We start from the raw sequence: 18,778 nt of genomic DNA on the forward strand, positions 1-18,778 counted from the left end.
CCTCACTCCCCACTATAAATACAGGTGGCCTGCTGGCTACAGGTTGCCTGTGATTTTAGTCTCTTAGGCTGTGTGTATTGTTAGCTACTCTATTGATTGACCTCTGGAATTTGACCTTGACCGTTTTCTGACCTCCCTTTGCCTGCTCCCTTGGTTTTGACGCTACATCTCTGATTCTGACCTCGGCTCATTCTCGGATTTGCCACCTGCCTCTTCCCTTTGTATTGACCTCCCGGACTGACCTCGGCTAGCTGACCCGCCTTTGCCTTCTCCTTCACAGGGTACCTCTCTCTTGTCCACTTCCTTGTCCATTTGTCTGCCTGCATCTCGCGTACCGTTCTCTGCCTAGTTGTCCGGCACCCTCTCTGTTCCTTCCTCCCCTACCCGGCACTTACGGAGGTTAGGGACCGTCGCCCAGTTGCGCCCTGTCACCTAGGGCGGGTGGTGCAAGTAGGCAGGGACAGGGTTGAGAGTGGCAGTCTAGGGGGTGCACTGCCTTCTACCTTCCCTTCCCATGACAGAATCACAGACCTAATTAGCATGGACCCTCTACAGAATCTTACCAAGCATGTGCAGGGTCTTGCTCAAATTGTGCAATTACCCGATCGGTTCTCGGGTGACCGCAGGAGTTTTTTTTAGCTTTCAAAGAAAGTTGCAAGCTCTATTTCCGACTACGACCTCACTCCTCTGGTCCTGACCAACAAAGGGTTAGGATAATCATCTCTCTACTTCAAGGGGACCCCCAGGAATGGGCCTTTTCCTTGCCGCCAGATTCCCTGTGTCTTAATTCTATTGACCTCTTTTTCCAGGCCCTAGGGGTCATTTACGATGAGCCTGACCGAGCGTCTGTGGCTGAGTCTAATCTAAAGGTCCTTACCCAGGGGGATCGTCCCGTGGAGGATTATTGTACCCAGTTCCGCAAGTGGTGCGTTCCTTCGGGTTGAAACGAACCAGCCCTTAAATGCCAGTTTAGGGCAGGGTTGACAGAGAGGTTAAAGGATATGCTGGTCTGTTACCCTAGTCCTGACTCCTTAGAGCAGTGGTCAGCAACCCGCGGCTCCGGAGCCGCATGCGGCTCTTTTGAACCTTTGCCGCGGCTCCGGCATGGGCATGAGCAGTGTGTGTGCGGCATGAGCAGTGTGTGTGCGGCGGCGGGGCAGGCACTGTGCGGCGGCGGCTGGGCAGGCACTGAGATGAGCGCTTCCATTGTGAAAGCGAAGCGCTCATCTCCATAGTGATCTGTTTGTATCGCCGTCCTCAGGACAGCGATACAAACAGAAGGCTGTGCGGATGAGCAGGGCAGGGAGGTGTGTCCCTTTCCTGTTCCTCTGATAGGCTGCCGGCCTAGTAGTGCCGGCAGCCTATCAGAGGCCGGCGTATGCGGCGCGATGACTTCATCGCGCCACCTGAGCCGTACAGCGCTGGAGTCGGGACACAGGCCGGAAGAGGCCTGCATCGCATCGCTCCAAAGAGGTAAGTATAGGTGTTAATTTTTTTTTTTTTTTAACTGGCAGTCTGGCACATAATGGTATTATACTGGCACATGATTGGGGAATTTGGGGGGGCCCCTGGAATTACTGGCACATGATTGGGGGGGGGGTCTGGTATTACTACTGGCACATGATTGGGGGGGTCTGGTATTACTACTGGCACATGATTGGGGGGGGTCTGGTATTACTACTGGCACATGATTGGAGGGGGGTCTGGTATTACTGGCACATGATTGGGGGGGTCTGGTATTACTGGCACATGATTGGAGGGGGGTCTGGTATTACTGGCACATGATTGGGGGGGTCTGGTATTACTGGCACATGATTGGGGGTGGTCTGGTAAAGGTAAATTAAATATTTTAATTAGCTATTAATTTGCAAAAATATATTTTACATTGTTAAGTGAAAAAGTCCTTTTTTTCTTCAGATTGACAGCTGACTGCACGATTCTGTATATAGCATTAAGGTAAGAAACAATATATGCAGTGTTATATTTGTTTTAAATGTCGCAATGGTTTTGCGGCTCCCAGTTGTTTTTTTTTAACTGGCAGTCTGGCACATAATGGTATTATACTGGCACATGATTGGGGAATTTGGGGGGGCCCCTGGAATTACTGGCACATGATTGGGGGGGGGGGGGTCTGGTATTACTACTGGCACATGATTGGGGGGGGGGGTCTGGTATTACTACTGGCACATGATTGGGGGGGGTCTGGTATTACTACTGCCACATGATTGGGGGGGGGTCTGGTATTACTACTGGCACATGATTGGGGAGGTCTGGTATTACTGGCACATGATTGGAGGGGGGTCTGGTATTACTGGCACATGATTGGAGGGGGGTCTGGTATTACTGGCACATGATTGGAGGGGGGTCTGGTATTACTGGCACATGATTGGAGGAGGGTCTGGTATTACTGGCACATGATTGAAGGGGGGTCTGGTATTACTGGCACATGATTGGAGGGGGGTTTGGTATTACTGGCACATGATTGGAGGGGGGTTTGGTATTACTGGCACATGATTGGAGGGGGGTCTGGTATTACTGGCACATGATTGGAGGGGGGTCTGGTATTACTGCCACATGATTGGAGGGGGGTCTGGTATTACTGGCACATGATTGGGGGGGTCTGGTATTACTGGCACATGATTGGAGGGGGGTCTGGTATTACTGGCACATGATTGGGGGGGTCTGGTATTACTGGCACATGATTGGGGGTGGTCTGGTAAAGGTAAATTAAATATTTTAATTAGCTATTAATTTGCAAAAATATATTTTACATTGTTAAGTGAAAAAGTCCTTTTTTTCTTCAGATTGACAGCTGACTGCACGATTCTGTATATAGCATTAAGGTAAGAAACAATATATGCAGTGTTATATTTGTTTTAAATGTCGCAATGGTTTTGCGGCTCCCAGTTTTTTTTTTCCTTCGGAAACGGGTCCAAGTGGCTCTTTATGTCTTAAAGGTTGCAGACCCCTGCCTTAGAGGAAACCGTGACGTTAGCCATCAGACTAGACAGACGGATTAGAGAGAGACAGCGGGAGCATTTGTTTTCTCCTCATAGCCTTCCAAGGTCTGAGGTTTCTCCTATCAAACCCAAGGTGGAGACTCAGATGGATGAACCAATGCAGCTCGGGATGACACGAAGAGAACTACGCCGTCGCCAGGGCTCTTGTTTTTATTGTGGCGATTCCGACCACTGGGTCCGTCAGTGTCCCAAGGCTCCTCCTTCCGGAAGATCTTCCAAGTCAGAGAGATCCAAGGACAAGGTACTCCCGGAGGTGGTAAGAAGCAAACTATTGCTGCCTGTCTCAATTGCCTTTGGGGTCTTAAAGGGGTCAGGAAGTTCTTTTGTGGATTCAGGGTCAGCATTTAGTTTTATTGATCTCAAATTTGTTGAACGGGTATGGATCCCAATACTAAAATTGTCCACCCCGATTCAGGTGGTTGCCATCGACTCTACCCCCCCTGCTGGGGGGCACGGTAAAGCTCCGTACGCCCGATATAATCCTGTCTGCTGGGATCTTCCACTCAGAGAAATGTTCCTTTTTTGTTCTAGAGAATCTTCCTGTTCTGGTAGTACTAGGCATGCCCTGGCTTCAGCAACATAACCCGGTTATCAACTGGAGTTCGGGCGAGTTAGAGAAATGGGGTTCCAACTGTAGTTCTTGCTTAACTGTAATTCAAGCTGGGGTTTCTTTAGATGTCATTCCTCACTTTATTGCTGACTTTCTTGATGTTTTTTCCACTGCTGAAAGAGATATCCCCCCCCCCCCCATAGGTCTTATGACTGCGCCATTGAGTTGGTTCCTGAGTCTAACTTTCCTAAGGGGCGGATTTACAATCTTTCTGGCCCTGAACGCAGTGCCATGAGAGATTATATCCAGGAAAGTCTTAAAAAAGGGGCATATTAGGCCCTCCACCTCTCCTCTGGGAGCAGGGTTCTTTTTCGTTATGAAGGACGGTGGTCTCAGACCCTGCATTGATTATAGAAACTTGAATAAAATCACTATTAGGAATCAATATTCCATCCCGTTGATTCCTGATTTATTCAACCAGGTCTTGGGTGCCTCTTGGTTTTCTAAACTCGATCTGAGGGGGACTTATAACCTGATTCGTATTAAGGAGGGTCATTGCCAAACCCCTTACTGATTTGACTAAGAAAGGGTCTGACCTTGTTAACTGGTCGTTGGAGGCCTGCCAGGCCCTTGAGACTCTAAAAATTTGTTTTCAAAAGGCCCCAGTCTTGGTTCAGCCAAATCCAGAGGAGCCTTTTGTGGTGGAGGTGGATGCCTCGGAGGATGGCATCCTCTCACAGGGGTCTTCCAACTTCACAAATTTAAGACCGTGTTCCTTCTTTTCTCGCACGTTCTCTCCCTCAGAGAGAAATTACTGGAAACCGTGAGTTACTAGCCATTGAATGGGCATTTGAGGAATGGAGACATTTTTTTGAAGAACATTTTACTGTTCTCACAGATCATAAGAATTTAGTGTTTCTTGAGGCGGCCAAACTGCTTAATCCTAGAAAAGCTAGGTGGGCCCTGTTTTTTACTCATTTTAACTTCTCTGTTACTTTCAGACCAGGAAGTAAAAATATTAAAGCAGATGCCTTGTCCCGAAGTTTTAATGCCGTCCAATCTCCTGACACACCTTCCTGAACCCATCTTGCCGGCAAGCATCTTTGTGGCAGCGATTTCTTTGGATCTTTCCTCAGAGATTCAACGGGCTCAGCATTTTGCTCCTCTTGCTCCTCCACAAACACCTTCAGATAAGTTGTTCGTTCACGAGCATTTTCGTTTTCGACTATTGGGTGAGTGTCATGACTCCGTTCTGTGTGGTCATCCAGGCATCGCTGCCACTAAAGAATTACTGTTGAGGTCTTTCTGGTTGCCCACTTTATCTAAGGATGTGCGATCTTATGTTTTGGCTTGTGAGGTATGTGCCAGATCTAAAGCCCTGAGGTCACATCCCGCTGGTGAACTACAACCACTACCCATTCCCTGCAGGCCATGGGCACACATTTCCATAGATTTTATCTCTGACCTGCCCCCCTCTGAGGGGAGGTCAGTGGTTTGGGTGATGGTTGACCGTTTTAGCAAGAAGGTGCACTTTGTTCCCTTAAGTAAGCTCCCTGATGCGAAAACCTTAGCATCCTTGTTTATTGAACACGTGGTACGCCTGCATGGTGTTCCTGAAAATATCGTCTCTGGATTTTGGAAAGCCTTTTGCCAAAGATGCGACATCACTTTATCCTTTTCGTCTGCCTTCCATCCAGAGACTAATGGGCAGACGGAACAGTTAAACCAGGCAGGGGAGCTTTTTTTAAGGTGTTATGTATCGCACAATCAGCTCTTGTGGGTGAGATACCTCCCATTGGCAGAATTTGCCATCAACAATCGGGTTAATTCATCCACGGGGGTATCTCCTTTTTTTTGTAATGGTGGTTTTCATCCTCGTTTTTGCTCTAATTCTTCTGTGTTCTCACTCAACCCGCAGGCAGATTCTTTTACCTCTAGACTGTGCACAGTCTGGGCACAGGTTCAAGTGAACCTGGAAAAGGCCTAGGAGACTCAGCGTAGACAGGCCAATAAGAAACGCTCTAAGGGAGTAAATTTTGTACTAGTCAATAAAGTGTGGTTGTCGACTAAAAATCTTTCTTTGAAACATTGTTCTAGGAAATTCTCTCCGTGTTTCATAGGACCATATAATATTATTGAGGTTATTAATCCGGTGTCTTTTAGAGTGAAACTACCCGACTCCCTTCGTATACATAATGTGTTCCATAAATCGTTACTCAAGAAATATTTGTCACCAGGTGCTCCTTCCAAAAAACCTCCCCCACCTGTGGAGGTTGAAGGTCAGGAGGAATTCATCATCTCTAGAATTATTGATGTTAGAAAGGTTAGGAACTCCTTTCAATACCTGGTCCACTGGAAAGGTTTTGGACCTGAAGAGAGGTCCTGGGTTCCTGTGTCTAGGATGCATGCCTCCAAGTTAATTGCTAAATTTCACCGGGAACACCCTGAGAAGCCCTCTCCGCGATTGTTGGGTCCAGAGGCCCCTGGTGGAAAGGGGGGTACTGTAACGCGGCGCTGAAGGTGCACTCGGTCTCCCATCAGCCGCAGACCTGCTGCTTAGCTTCTGGAGCGAGGATCTGTGTTTGGCCTCATTCCCAGGGCGGCTTTGCTAGCTGGGAGGCTCCCGGCTCCTAGGTCTGCCTTGAGCGCCGAGCTGATCACTCGGTGCTCGACTTGTCTGTCTGTCAGTCATGTGATGCTGGCCACGTCACATGACCCTCACTCCCCACTATAAATATAGGCGGTCTGCTGGCTACAGGTTGCCTGTGATTTTAGTCTCTTAGGCTGTGTGTATTGTTAGCTACTCTATTGATTGACCTCTGGAATTTGACCTTGACCATTTCCTGACCTCCCTTTGCCTACTCCCTTGGTTTTGACGCTACATCTCGGATTCTGACCTCGGCTCATTCTCGGATTTGCCACCTGCCTCTTCCCTTTGTATTGACGTGACCTCCCGGACTGACCTCGGCTAGCTGACCCGCCTTTGCCTTCTCCTTCACAGGGTACCTCTCTCTTGTCCACTTCATTGTCCATTTGTCTGCCTGCATCTCGCGTACCGTTCTCTGCCTATTTGTCCGGTACCCTCTCTGTTCCTTCCTCCCCTACCCAGCACTTACGGAGGTTAGGGACCGTCGCCCAGTTGCGCCCCGTCACCTAGGGCGGGTGGTGCAAGTAGACAGGGACAGGGTTGAGGGTGGCAGTCTAGGGGGTGCACTTCCTTCTACCTTCCCTTCCCGTGACAAGACCACTATGTTACTACCACTATGCCTCCAGACACCATGCTCTCCTTTTTCACTATTACCATGTCTATGTTTAGATCATTTCCCCAGATGGATAATGCCTATATCTTCTCTGATGCTATATCCAGCTCCTCTGCTGTTTTCAGCTATTGTTGTACTACTTAGCTTCGTAAGTGCATGTTCTAGCATTGTGTCACCCACCTTGGCCTCATTTATGTTGCATATATGCCCTCCTGACATTGATTATGTCTCTACCTAAATTGCCCCCTTTCCCTATTACCCATTGTCTTTATTTACTTATCAACTTGAATATCATATTGTGTATTTTGTTGACCGAAACATCAGAAAAAATAGTCACATATGCTAAAAAGGTATTAAACTGTCCCTCTGTAATGTAAAGCTGCTATCATCTACCTCCCTGGTGCGCTCACTAACCAACCAGCCACCGGGCACACAGAGGAGAGAAGTGCTGTCAGCGCTCACTGTAGTCAGTATAAATATAGTCAGGGAGAAGCAGTTCTCCAGCACACAGGGTCAGCTAGTATATAACAGTCCATATGTCGCTGACCACCTTGCCTTGAAGAAGCCAATATAATTTGCTGAATAGGATGAAGTTTTTTCAACCGCTGCAGCAACCTAGCACACATCAGCAAACTGATTGGCACCACCTAAACAACCAGGGTCCATTGTTCCTGGGCTGTGCTCTTTTTTTCAGCACCTACCCTGGCCCCATGGACTTCTGGGTGGCAGCAATGGACCCAGTTTGTTATTGGTGTACTGTCTTGTCCAGCATTCAGTGTGCTGTCATAGAGGTTATTCAGCTCACCAGATGGCTGTATCACACCAAAGCTGACAAATTATCCCCAAAAAGTGTGGAAAACATTACATTTGTGAAAATCCATGAGGATTATCACAAACCTTTGGCTGGTGCTACTGCCTACATCTGCTATTGCTGTTAGTGGCTATTTATCACTGGCACCACTGCCATTGTCTGCCTGTCCATTTTCCATACAGTGCTGCTGCCGCAGCTGGTACTGCCCCTGCCGATACTACTACCCCTTGTGACACAGTGAGGGGAATGGTCTGGGAAAACAGGTATTTTACTCCCATCAAGTGCTGCTGGGCTGATTTGCAGCCAGGTGGGGGCTGGCTTTTAATTGCCGGTCCAGGTTTTTGGCAGCACCAGGCTGTCCTTAAATAGGCAGCTGGGCTCAGCAGCAGGATTTCTGTGTTGGGATCTGAGGCTTGGTGCCAGGTTGGAGGGCTGAGACCCATGGGCTGAGGAAACAGGCCCCCTAAAGCCTGCTGTGGACTGCTGGAGGCAGAACTGACATCAAGGTGACTTGTCTTATTTGAACTTTCCAATTTGTGTGAAGTAACACGAAGATGTACTTTCCATTGTGTGTGAAGTAAACACCAAGACTGCAAAGTAACGCATTGTTTTGTGCATTTGCGTTAAGAATTTATCTTTTTGCCTCTGTACTGCGTCCGCTTACCCTATCTACTAGAGAGAAACCCCACAATTGGTGGAGGATGCGGGCAAGCGCAGTGAGGCAGGCGTGATCGCCGAAGTATTGTTGTTTTTCCTTTTTGCTCCAGGCACGGTTGTATGTCTTGCATTAAACCCGCTAAATTTCAACCCGTGACCCTCGACAAAATAGAGGCCATAATGAAGGCTCTTGTGGAGGCTAACCAGCAGCAGCAAGAAACCAAACTGCAACAACGGGAGGCTAACAGGCAGCAGCAGGAAACAAACCAGCTGCTGTTACAACACATGATGGCTATACAGACAGCAGGAACATTCCAAAGAGTCCATGATGTCCAAAAAGCGGTCCATGCGGCGATCCCCAAGATTACACCCTTAGATGATGTTTAAACCTACCTGGCGATGTACAAGAAGGTGGCCATAAGGGAGAAACTACCCTGAGACCAGTGGGCCCAAGTCGTCACTCCGTTCCTGGCATCCGATTCTCAGCGGGTGTATTTCGACTTCCCGGACGATCAAGCAGCCGACTACCAGAAAATAAAGGGTGAGATTCTGGCAAGACTGGGGGTGAATTTGTTGGTCCAGACGCAGCAGGTACATCAGTGGGGGTTTAACCCGGCTGAGCCCGCGAAACCCCAGTATTATGACTTATTTCACCTCTTGCAAAAGTGGCTACAGCCTGATGTGTGAGTCCCATGGCTATGCTGAATCGACTATTAGCTAAAATGTTCTAGTGGGCTTTGCCACCCCCTCTCCAGCACTGGATCGGCCAGGTGTCTCCTAACAATGCCCTGGAGATGGTGGACCTGGTGGAACGCTATGAGGCTACTAAGAATCTACAGGGGGGTTCTTTTAGGAGTGGGGCAGTCAAACCCCGGAAATCTCCACCCCAGGCCCGGAGATTTGAGCCGATGAAACCCACCCAGGATGTACACACTATGGGCCTGGCTCCGTTAGTCTGCTGGCAGTATCAGGAGCCTGGCCATGTAAGGGCTGACTGTCCTCATCGGGTTGAGCCCATGGACACTAATTGTGGTTACTGTCAGTCGCTATATGCCAGGAAACTGTGTGCAACAGGTACCCCGGAATCTCTAGACCACTTGTGCCAGGTGGAAGCGGGAGACACTTAAGCGGAGGTGCTGCTGGACTCAGGGAGCCTGGTGACCCTAGTAAGGGCTACCCTAGTGCGGTCCACTGAGTATAGTGGCCGGAAATTTGAGGTGATGTGCAATTTAGGGTTTCATTTTGTAATGGAAAAAAAATAAAATGTAAAATTTTTGCAGACTTTGCTTACGCTCCGAGTTGGATAATATTTAGAGGGTGCACACTTTGATCAGTTTTGTAAAAGTAGGCAACAATATAAGATTTTTCAATGTTAATTACTTTTATTGGGAAAACTAGAAATCACAAACTTAAAATATTAAAACTAGACACTAAGATTAATAGGTAGTATGATAGGCAAAACATGTGTTATATTAATCAACTTTGAACGATGCAATCCCTTCTTTTGTTAGCTTGGTGACGACTTTTCTGTGATACTCGACTACCCTCAACAAGAATTGTTTTTGTTGTTCGTCCCTGACCGATTCATTAAACTTTTTTATCAGAGCAATTCCTCTTTCTGCGGTATCATTCACCTTAAAGGATAACTGTCACACTTAGACCCTAATTTCAATTTCATATATGTAGTTACTAATAACATGATATTCCAGAATCAGTTACTATTAGACTGACTTACCCCATATTTAATAAGATTCAGCCCTTAGCAACCAGTCTGCATAAAACTGCAATTTCACTATTCAGTTAAGATGGCCGCCACTGCCCTCACCCTGAGGCTAAACCCGCCTGCCCTCACTAGCCAGTAACAATAGCCCCCCAAAAGTGTCAGTAACCAGAGCCCTCCCCCTAAAGGGTTAATCTCCTGCAGCACAAAGGGGTCCTCTTAGCACATGTTGCTTTCATTTATACACTGAGCAGACGGCAGATCTCCCTTCCCTGGTCTGCGCTGCTTCAACTCTACTTCTCCAGCTCTGCTGAGTGAGGGAGCGTCGGCCAGGCGCAGGGACAGGGAGAAGTGAGAAAAATTGTGCACAAAGGTCTAGCTTAAAGCCTTGACCAATAAACTCCCAAATTTCAAAGTGCAAATGGACTGATCCCCTGGGTGGGACCAAAGGGAATAAAACTTAACATTTAATCAAAGATGCTTTAGAATAAGTGGCACAAAAAAGGACAATCACTAAATACATAAATAGACAAGCCCGGGTGGGCCGAAAGACAAGAGCACGGAAAAGAAAACCAGTGTAGAAGAGGAACGTTCTCCCCCAAGATGAACTTGATGGATGGATGGGTCTTTTCAGACGGTGCCAAGGCAAGAGAAAATCATGGGAATTTTCCAATTCTTGGAGGTGGTGATCACTGGAGACCATGCATAGAAGATGACGTACAATAGATTGCTGGGTAGTAGGCAAGGTCAGGAACAGAGTCCCTAGTAAATCCCTAAGGGGAGGGAAGGGGCTAGTAGACCCTGCCTACCTATACGGAGTACTTGCCCCACAAGGAGCGACCCCGTCCGTATACCTATCCCTGGTGGGGGCCGGTATCCCTAGTGTACCCTAAAGATATCCCGGGATATCTTTAGGGTACACTAGGGATAGATCATCAGCATCTGATCGGCCCCGAGCAGCTGTTTGAGAAGGCAGCGGCGCTCCAGTAATGCCGCGGCCTTCCCACTGTTTACCGCTGGCCCAGTGACGTCACGACTAGTATCAATGGCCTGGGCGGGGCTAAGCTCCGCTCACTTGAATGGAGCTTAGCCCCGCCCAGGCAAGTTGATACTAGTCGTGGCGTCACTGGGCCAGCGGTAAACAGTGAGAAGGCCCCGCCGATCAGATGCTGATGATCTATCCAGAGGATAGATCATCAGTTTAAACAAAGTGCAGAACCCCTTTAAGTGCATATATTGCCTATGCCATCCACCTTGCTTGATGCAGAGCCCCAGGGAGCCCCTTGGATCCTGAAACTGAAGTAATTTTTACACCAACCCCCTAGGTACATGAGTGAGAGTAGTAATAAAAGTGATCAATGTGTGCAACCCCTAAATATTATCCAATCTTCTTGAAATTTGGCATATATATCTTTTACATCACTGAGACTCTGGGTGTAAGCAAAGTCACATGAAACTCACATCTTTGGAAAAATGAAACACCCTAATGTGCATCCATGGAGACTTAAAAGACTACCCAACCGCTCTGGTGTCTTTAACCACGGTAGCCGGCAGGTGGACCCACGAGGTGGCAGTCGCCACAAATCTACACTATGAACTCACAATAGGGAAATCCTTTCCGGGCTTCCCGGCCCTATGGCCGGTCGTGAGAGTTGCTGATACCCCTAAGTCAGGGGTAAACCCAGGAGATTGGCCTTGTTCAGGAGGAAGGCCAGAACCCTGGAAAACTGAGGCCAAAGGGCCAGCAGTAGGCGTGACCGCCACTTTGGTGGAAGAGGGGGAGACAACCCCGCTAAGTGTAATGGTGGGAGACGTGGAGGACTTGTCACCGGGTCCTGAGTTGGCAGACCTCAACGTCTCCGGGGAAAATTTCGGTACAGCACAACACCGGACCCAACCCTGTCCCGAGCCTGGGAGAATGTTGTAATAATTGATGGTGGACCACAACAACCTGGGGCCGAGTCAATGTTTCCCCGTTTTGCGGTTCATCAGAATATGCTGTATCGAGTAAATCAGCTGCGGGGTGAACATATTGAACAGTTGGTGTTTCCCCAAGCTTATCGCAAACTCGTGTTGGGGTACTTTCACACTAGCGGCAGGGTGAACAGCCTGTCGGATCGGTCCTGCTGCTAGTTCACGTGTGCCCCCGGACTGCCGCTCCGTCCCCATTGACTGCATGCAGTACTTTTAGTCCGGCTGCCTCTCGCAATGGGGACGGAGCGGCAGTCCGGGGGGCACACGTGAACTAGCGGCAGGACGGATCCGACAGGCTGTTCACCCGCCGGAACTGCCTGCCGGACTCCCCTGCTGCTAGTGTGAAACTAGCCTTAGTTAGCCCACCAACATGTTCTTGGGGGTCATCTGGGAATGCAGAAAACACAGGACTGGATATTACAACAGTTTTACTGGCCCAGTGTGTTTAGAGAGGTGGACGAATTTTGCAAGTCTTGCCCGACCTGCCAAACAACTAGCCCCTAGCACCTTTTTCACAGTCCCTTAGTACCTCTCCCGATCATCGAGGTACCGTTTGAGCGAATCGCTGTGGCCCTCATAGACCGAGTGCCGAAGTCCGCTAGAGGACCAACACATCTTGGTCGTTCTAGATTACGCCACTTGGTATCCGGAGGAGGTGCCACTGCGACATACATTGGCCAAACTTATAGCTAAAGAGTTAATGGATATTTTTTCCCAAGTGGGGCTACCTAAAGAGGTTCTGACTGACCAGGGAACCCATTTTATGTCCAAGGTCATGAGGGAACTCTGTAAGTTGCTGCACATCAAACAGCTACGGACGTCTGTTTATCATCCGCAAACTGAAGGCCTGGTAGAAAGGTTTAACCAAACATTAAAAAACATGTTAAAAAGAGTGGTGTCTAAGGATGGGAAGGACAGGGCAGAAGGAGGTCCCAATCTTATGTTCGCAGTGCGAGAGGTGACACAGGCCTTTACTGGGTTCTCACCCTTCGAAATGCTATATGGCAGACATTCTTGTGATCTGTTGGACATAGCCAAAGAGACATAGGAGCAACAACCCACCCCTTATAAAAGTATTATTTAACCACCTCAGCCCCCTTAGCTTAAACACCCTTAATGACCAGGCCACTTTTTACACTTCTGACCTACACTACTTTCACCGTTCATTGCTCGGTCATGCAACTTACCACCCAAATGAATTTTACCTCCTTTTCTTCTCACTAATAGAGCTTTCATTTGGTGGTATTTCATTGCTGCTGACATTTTTACTTTTTTTGTTATTAATCGAAATTTAACGTTTTTTTTTGCAAAAAAATGACATTTTTCACTTTCAGTTGTAAAATTTTGCAAAAAAACGACATCCATATATAAATTTTTCTCTAAATTTATTGTTCTACATGTCTTTGATAAAAAAAAAATGTTTGGGTAAAAAAAAAATGGTTTGGGTAAAAGTTATAGCGTTTACAAACTATGGTACAAAAATGTGAATTTCCGCTTTTTGAAGCAGCTCTGACTTTCTGAGCACCTGTCATGTTTCCTGAGGTTCTACAATGCCCAGACAGTACAAACACCCCACAAATGACCCCATTTTGGAAAGTAGACACCCTAAGGTATTCGCTGATGGGCATAGTGAGTTCATAGAACTTTTTATTTTTTGTCACAAGTTAGCGGAAAATGATGATTTTTTTTTTTTCCTTACAAAGTCTCATATTCCACTAACTTGTGACAAAAAATAAAAAGTTCTATGAACTCACTATGCCCATCAGCGAATACCTTGGGGTGTCTTCTTTCCAAAATGGGGTCACTTGTGGGGTAGTTATACTGCCCTGGCATTCTAGGGGCCCAAATGTGTGGTAAGGAGTTTGAATTCAAAATCTGTAAAAAAATGGCCGGTGAAATCCGAAAGGTGCTCTTTGGAATGTGGGCCCCTTTGCCCACCTAGGCTGCAAAAAAGTGTCACACATGTGGTATCTCCGTACTCAGGAGAAGTTCGGGAATGTGTTTTGGGGTGTCATTTTACATATACCCATGCTGGGTGAGATAAATATCTTGGTCAAATGCCAACTTTGTATAAAAAAAATGGGAAAAGTTGTCTTTTGCCAAGATATTTCTCTCACCCAGCATGGGTATATGTAAAATGACACCCCAAAACACATTGCCCAACTTCTCCTGAGTACAGCATTACCACATGTGTGACACTTTTTTGCAGCCTAGGTGGGCAAAGGGGCCCACATTCCAAAGAGCACCTTTCGGATTTCACCGGCCATTTTTTACAGATTTTGATTTCAAACCACTTCTCACGCATTCGGCCCCTAAAATGCCAGGGCAGTATAACTACCCCACAAGTGACCCCATTTTGGAAAGAAGACACCCCAAGGTATTTCGTGATGGGCATAGTGAGTTCATGGAAGTTTTTATTTTTTTGTCACAAGTTAGTGGAATATGAGACTTTGTAAGAAAAAAAAAAAATCATCATATTCCGCTAACTTGTGACAAAAAATATAAAAAATTCTAGGAACTCGCCATGCCCCTCACGGAATACCTTGGGGTGTCTTCTTTCCAAAATGGGGTCACTTATGGGGTAGTTATACTGCCCTGGCATTTTCCAGGGGCCCTAATGTGTGGTAAGTAGGTAAATGACCTGTGAAATCCTAAAGGTGCTCTTTGGAATGTGGGCCCCTTTGCCCACCTAGGCTGCAAAAAAGTGTCACACATGTGGTATCTCCGTACTCAGGAGAAGTTGGGCAATGTGTTTTGGGGTGTCTTTTTACATATACCCATGCTGGGTGAGAGAAATATCTCGGCAAAAGACAACTTTTCCCATTTTATTGCACAAATTCTTTATTCCATTCAAACACTGGACAAGAGGGAAGACAGATAAACAAAAAATTCCCTTTCTTTTGGCATTTCTTTGTCCGAGACAGGTTTGGTTATTAACCTCTTCTTTCACAGTGCATTTCAGTCTCCCAACACCGGCGAGACCATTTCTCCTTCAAGCCATTAGTTGTGGTTTTATACAAATAATTCAGTTTTGTTTCTCTTGCTCGATTGTCTCTTTTGTTGGCAGTGTGTTCTTCTCTTTGGTCTCTGTCTTCTTCAGCTTGGACTTGTCAAACCTGCCGATTTCTCCAAGATCGGGCTTGTCTGCCATGGTGTGTGTTCTGTCACCGCACAAGCTGATGCCGCTACCCTCGGTCCACAGAGATGAACAATAACTTTTCCCATTTTTTATACAAAGTTGGCATTTGACCAAGATATTTATCTCACCCAGCATGGGTATATGTAAAATGACACCCCAAAACACATTGCCCAACTTCTCCTGAGTACGGCGATACCACATGTGTGACACTTTTTTGCAGCCTAGATGCGCAAAGGGGCCCACATTCATTTTATGAGGGCATTTTTAGACATTTGGATCCCAGACTTCTTCTCACGCTTTAGGGCCCCTAGAATGCCAGGGCAGTATAAATACCCCACATGTGACCTCATTTTGGAAAGAAGACACCCCAAGGTATTCAATGAGGGGCATGGCGAGTTCATAGAATTTTTTTTTTTTTGGCACAAGTTAGCGGAAATTGATATTTTTTATTTTTTTCTCACAAAGTCTCCCTTTCCGCTAACTTGGGACAAAAATTTCAATCTTTCATGGACTCAATATGCCCCTCACGGAATACCTTGGGGTGTCTTCTTTCCGAAATGGGGTCACATGTGGGGTATTTATACTGCCCTGGCATTCTAGGGGCCCTAAAGCGTGAGAAGAAGTCTGGAATATAAATGTCTAAAAATGTTTACGCATTTGGATTCCGTGAGGGGTATGGTGAGTTCATGTGAGATTTTATTTTTGACACAAGTTAGTGGAATATGAGACTTTGTAAGAAAAATATAAAAATAATTTCCGCTAACTTGGGCCAAAAATGGAGCCTTACAGGGGGGTGATCAATGACAGGGGGGTGATCAGGGAGTCTATATGGGGTGATCACACCCCTGTCATTGATCACCCCCCTATAAGGCTCCATTCAGATGTCCGTATGTGTTTTGCGGATCCGATCCATGTATCAGTGGATCCGTAAAAATCATACGGACATCTGAATGCAGCCTTACAGGGGGGTGATCAATGACAGGGGGGTGATCAGGGAGTCTATATGGGGTGATCACCTCCGTCATTGATCACTCCCCTGTAAGGCTCCATTCAGACGTCTGTATGTGTTTTGCGGATCCGATCCATCTATCAGTGGATCCGTAAAATTCATACGGACCTCTGAATGGAGCCTTACAGGGGGGTGATCAATGACAAGGGGGTGATCAGGGAGTCTATATGGGGTGATCAGGGGCGATCAGTGGTTCATAAGGGGTTAATAAGTGACGGGGGGGGTGTAGTGTAGTGGTGTTTGGTGCTACTTTACTGAGCTACCTGTGTCCTCTGGTGGTCGATCCAAACAAAAGGGACCACCAAAGGACCAGGTAGCAGGTATATTAGACGCTGTTATCATAACAGCGTCTAATATACCTGTTAGGGGTTAAAAAAATCACATCTCCAGCCTGCCAGCGAACGATCGCCGCTGGCAGGCTGGAGATCCACTCACTTACCTTCCGATCCTGTGAACGCGCGCGCCTGTGTGCGCGCGTTCACAGGAAATCTCACGTCTTGCGAGAGGACACGCCGGCGTGTCCAGGAGGAATGAATCAACCACCTCCAGGACGCGTCGCTGCGTTCGGCGGTCCGGAGGTGGTTAATACGTCACCCAGATGCAGGAACGTATGGAAACAGTGTTGCCTCTTGTAAGAGAGCATATGGAGGCAGCTCAGCGAGCTCAAAGTCAGGTCTATAATCGGCAGGCTCAGGTCTGGATCTTTAACCCGGGATATCAGGTTTTGGTTCTGGTACCGACTGTGGACAGTAAGTTCCTGGCTAGGTGGCAGGGACCCTACAAATTAAATCGAAAAAGTTGGAGAGGTAAACTACAAGGTACACCAGCCAGGGCGGCGAAAGCTGGAGCAGATGTACCATGTGAATTTACTCAAATCTTAGAAAGATAATGAGACTGGTACTGATGACAGCCCGCGGCCGAGTTTTCTAGGGGAAGAGGTTCCGGCCCCTTGGTCTAATGCAAGAGAAGCGGTTGCCACAGTGAAGATTGCTGACAACCTCTTCTCTAAACAGACTCAGGAGGCCAGGAAGTTCGTCAGCAGGAACACGGACATGTTCTTGGACCTCTCTGGATGCACTTCCATAATCCGGCATGACATTGTCACTGAGCCTGAGGCAAAAGTCCGGTTAAAACCATACCGGGTACCCGAGGCTCGGCAACAAGCCATCTCGGAGGATGTGCAGCTAATGCTGCAACTAGATGTTATTGAGGAGTCTAAAAGTGAGTGGGCCAGACCTATAGTTTTAATACCCAAACCGGACGGGACATTACGGTTCTGTAACAATTTTCCTAAACTAAACGAGATTTCAAAATTCGATGCGTATCCCATGTCCCAGGTGGATGAGCTTATCGAGAAGTTAGGACAAGGCTGGTATTTTTCTGTTTTGGACCTCACCAAAGGGTACTGGCAGATATCCTTGACGGAGTCTGCAAGAGAAAACTGTCTTTATCACACCAGAGGGGTTGTACCAATACAAGGTGTTACCCTTTGGCATGGCGCCCCTGCCACTTTTCAATGACTTATGGACATTGTGCTTCGTCCACATCGTCGGTATGCTTCGGCTTACCTGGACAATATTGTCATCCACAGTACTGACTGGGAAAGTCACCTACCCAAAGTGCAGGCCGTAGTGGACTCCCTTCGGAAGGCTGGACTAACCGCTAACCCAAAAAAATGTGCGATAGGGTTAGAGGAGACTGAATACCTGGGGTATGTCATTGGGCGCGGAGTCATCAAACCCCAAGTGAACAAAATAGAGGCGATACGGAATTGGCCCCGACCTGTCACTACTAGGCAAGTAAAGTAATTCCTGGGAATGCTGGGGTATTACATGAGGTTTGTCCCCCACTTTCCTATGGTGGCTGCGCCATTGACAGAGCTCTTGAAGGGACGCAAGTCAGTGATGGTTCGCTGGGATGATCAGGCGGAAGAGGCTTTTTCCGCTTTGAAGTCAGCCCTGTGCGGGTCTCCGGTTTTGGGGACGCCCGACTTCAAAAAGAAATTTATAGTACAGACCGATGCCTCCAAAGTAGGCCTCGGTGCTGTACTGTCTCAGGAAGTCAACGGGGAGGAGCATCCCATTGTCTTCCTCAGCCGTAAGCTCACCCTAGCTGAGACCAGGTACATTATAGTGAAGAGAGAGTGCCTGGCTATCAAGTGGGCACTCGAGTCTCTCCGTTATTTGTTGGGGAGAAAATTCCGCCTGGTGACCGACCACTCCCTTCTCAAGTGGATGAGCCAGGCCAAAGACAGAAATGCCCGGGTCACCAGATGGTTCCTTTCCATACAGAACTTTAAATTTACAAAGGAACACAGGGCAGGCCTGCCCTATCCGGAGAACATTGTCTGGCGAGTTTTCACCCCCTCAGGGTTGAACAAGGGGGGGGAGGAGTATGTGACACAGTGAGGGGAATGGTCTGGAAAACAGGTATTTTCCTCCCATCATGTGCTGCTGGGCTGATTTGCAGCCAGGTGGGGTCAAATACCGGACAGTATTTTAATTGCCAGTCTGGGTTTTGGCAGCACCTGGCTGTCCTTAAATAGGCAGCTGGGCTCAGCAGCAGGATTTCTGGGTTGGGATCTGAGGTATGGTGCCAGGTTGGAGGGCTGAGACCCATGGGCTGAGGAAACAGGTCC

The 18,778-nt window shown here is 47.7% G+C and overlaps 2 protein-coding genes across 2 annotated transcripts in view; both read right to left on the minus strand.

Moving 5' to 3' along the window:
- Positions 1 to 18,778, minus strand: part of LOC120990673 (zinc finger protein 585A-like) — a 1,368,789-nt gene that overhangs the window by 1,067,140 nt on the left and 282,871 nt on the right. The gene's annotated exons all lie outside the window — the stretch shown is intronic.
- On the minus strand, positions 14,816 to 15,181 carry LOC120991244 (thymosin beta-10). The gene has a single exon (XM_040420108.1). The coding sequence runs from the start codon at positions 15,141 to 15,143 to the stop codon at positions 15,018 to 15,020; it is 126 nt and encodes a 41-aa protein (XP_040276042.1). The 5' UTR covers positions 15,144 to 15,181; the 3' UTR covers positions 14,816 to 15,017.

Source organism: Bufo bufo, chromosome 2, assembly GCF_905171765.1.
Source record: "Bufo bufo chromosome 2, aBufBuf1.1, whole genome shotgun sequence".
NCBI lineage: Eukaryota > Metazoa > Chordata > Amphibia > Anura > Bufonidae > Bufo > Bufo bufo.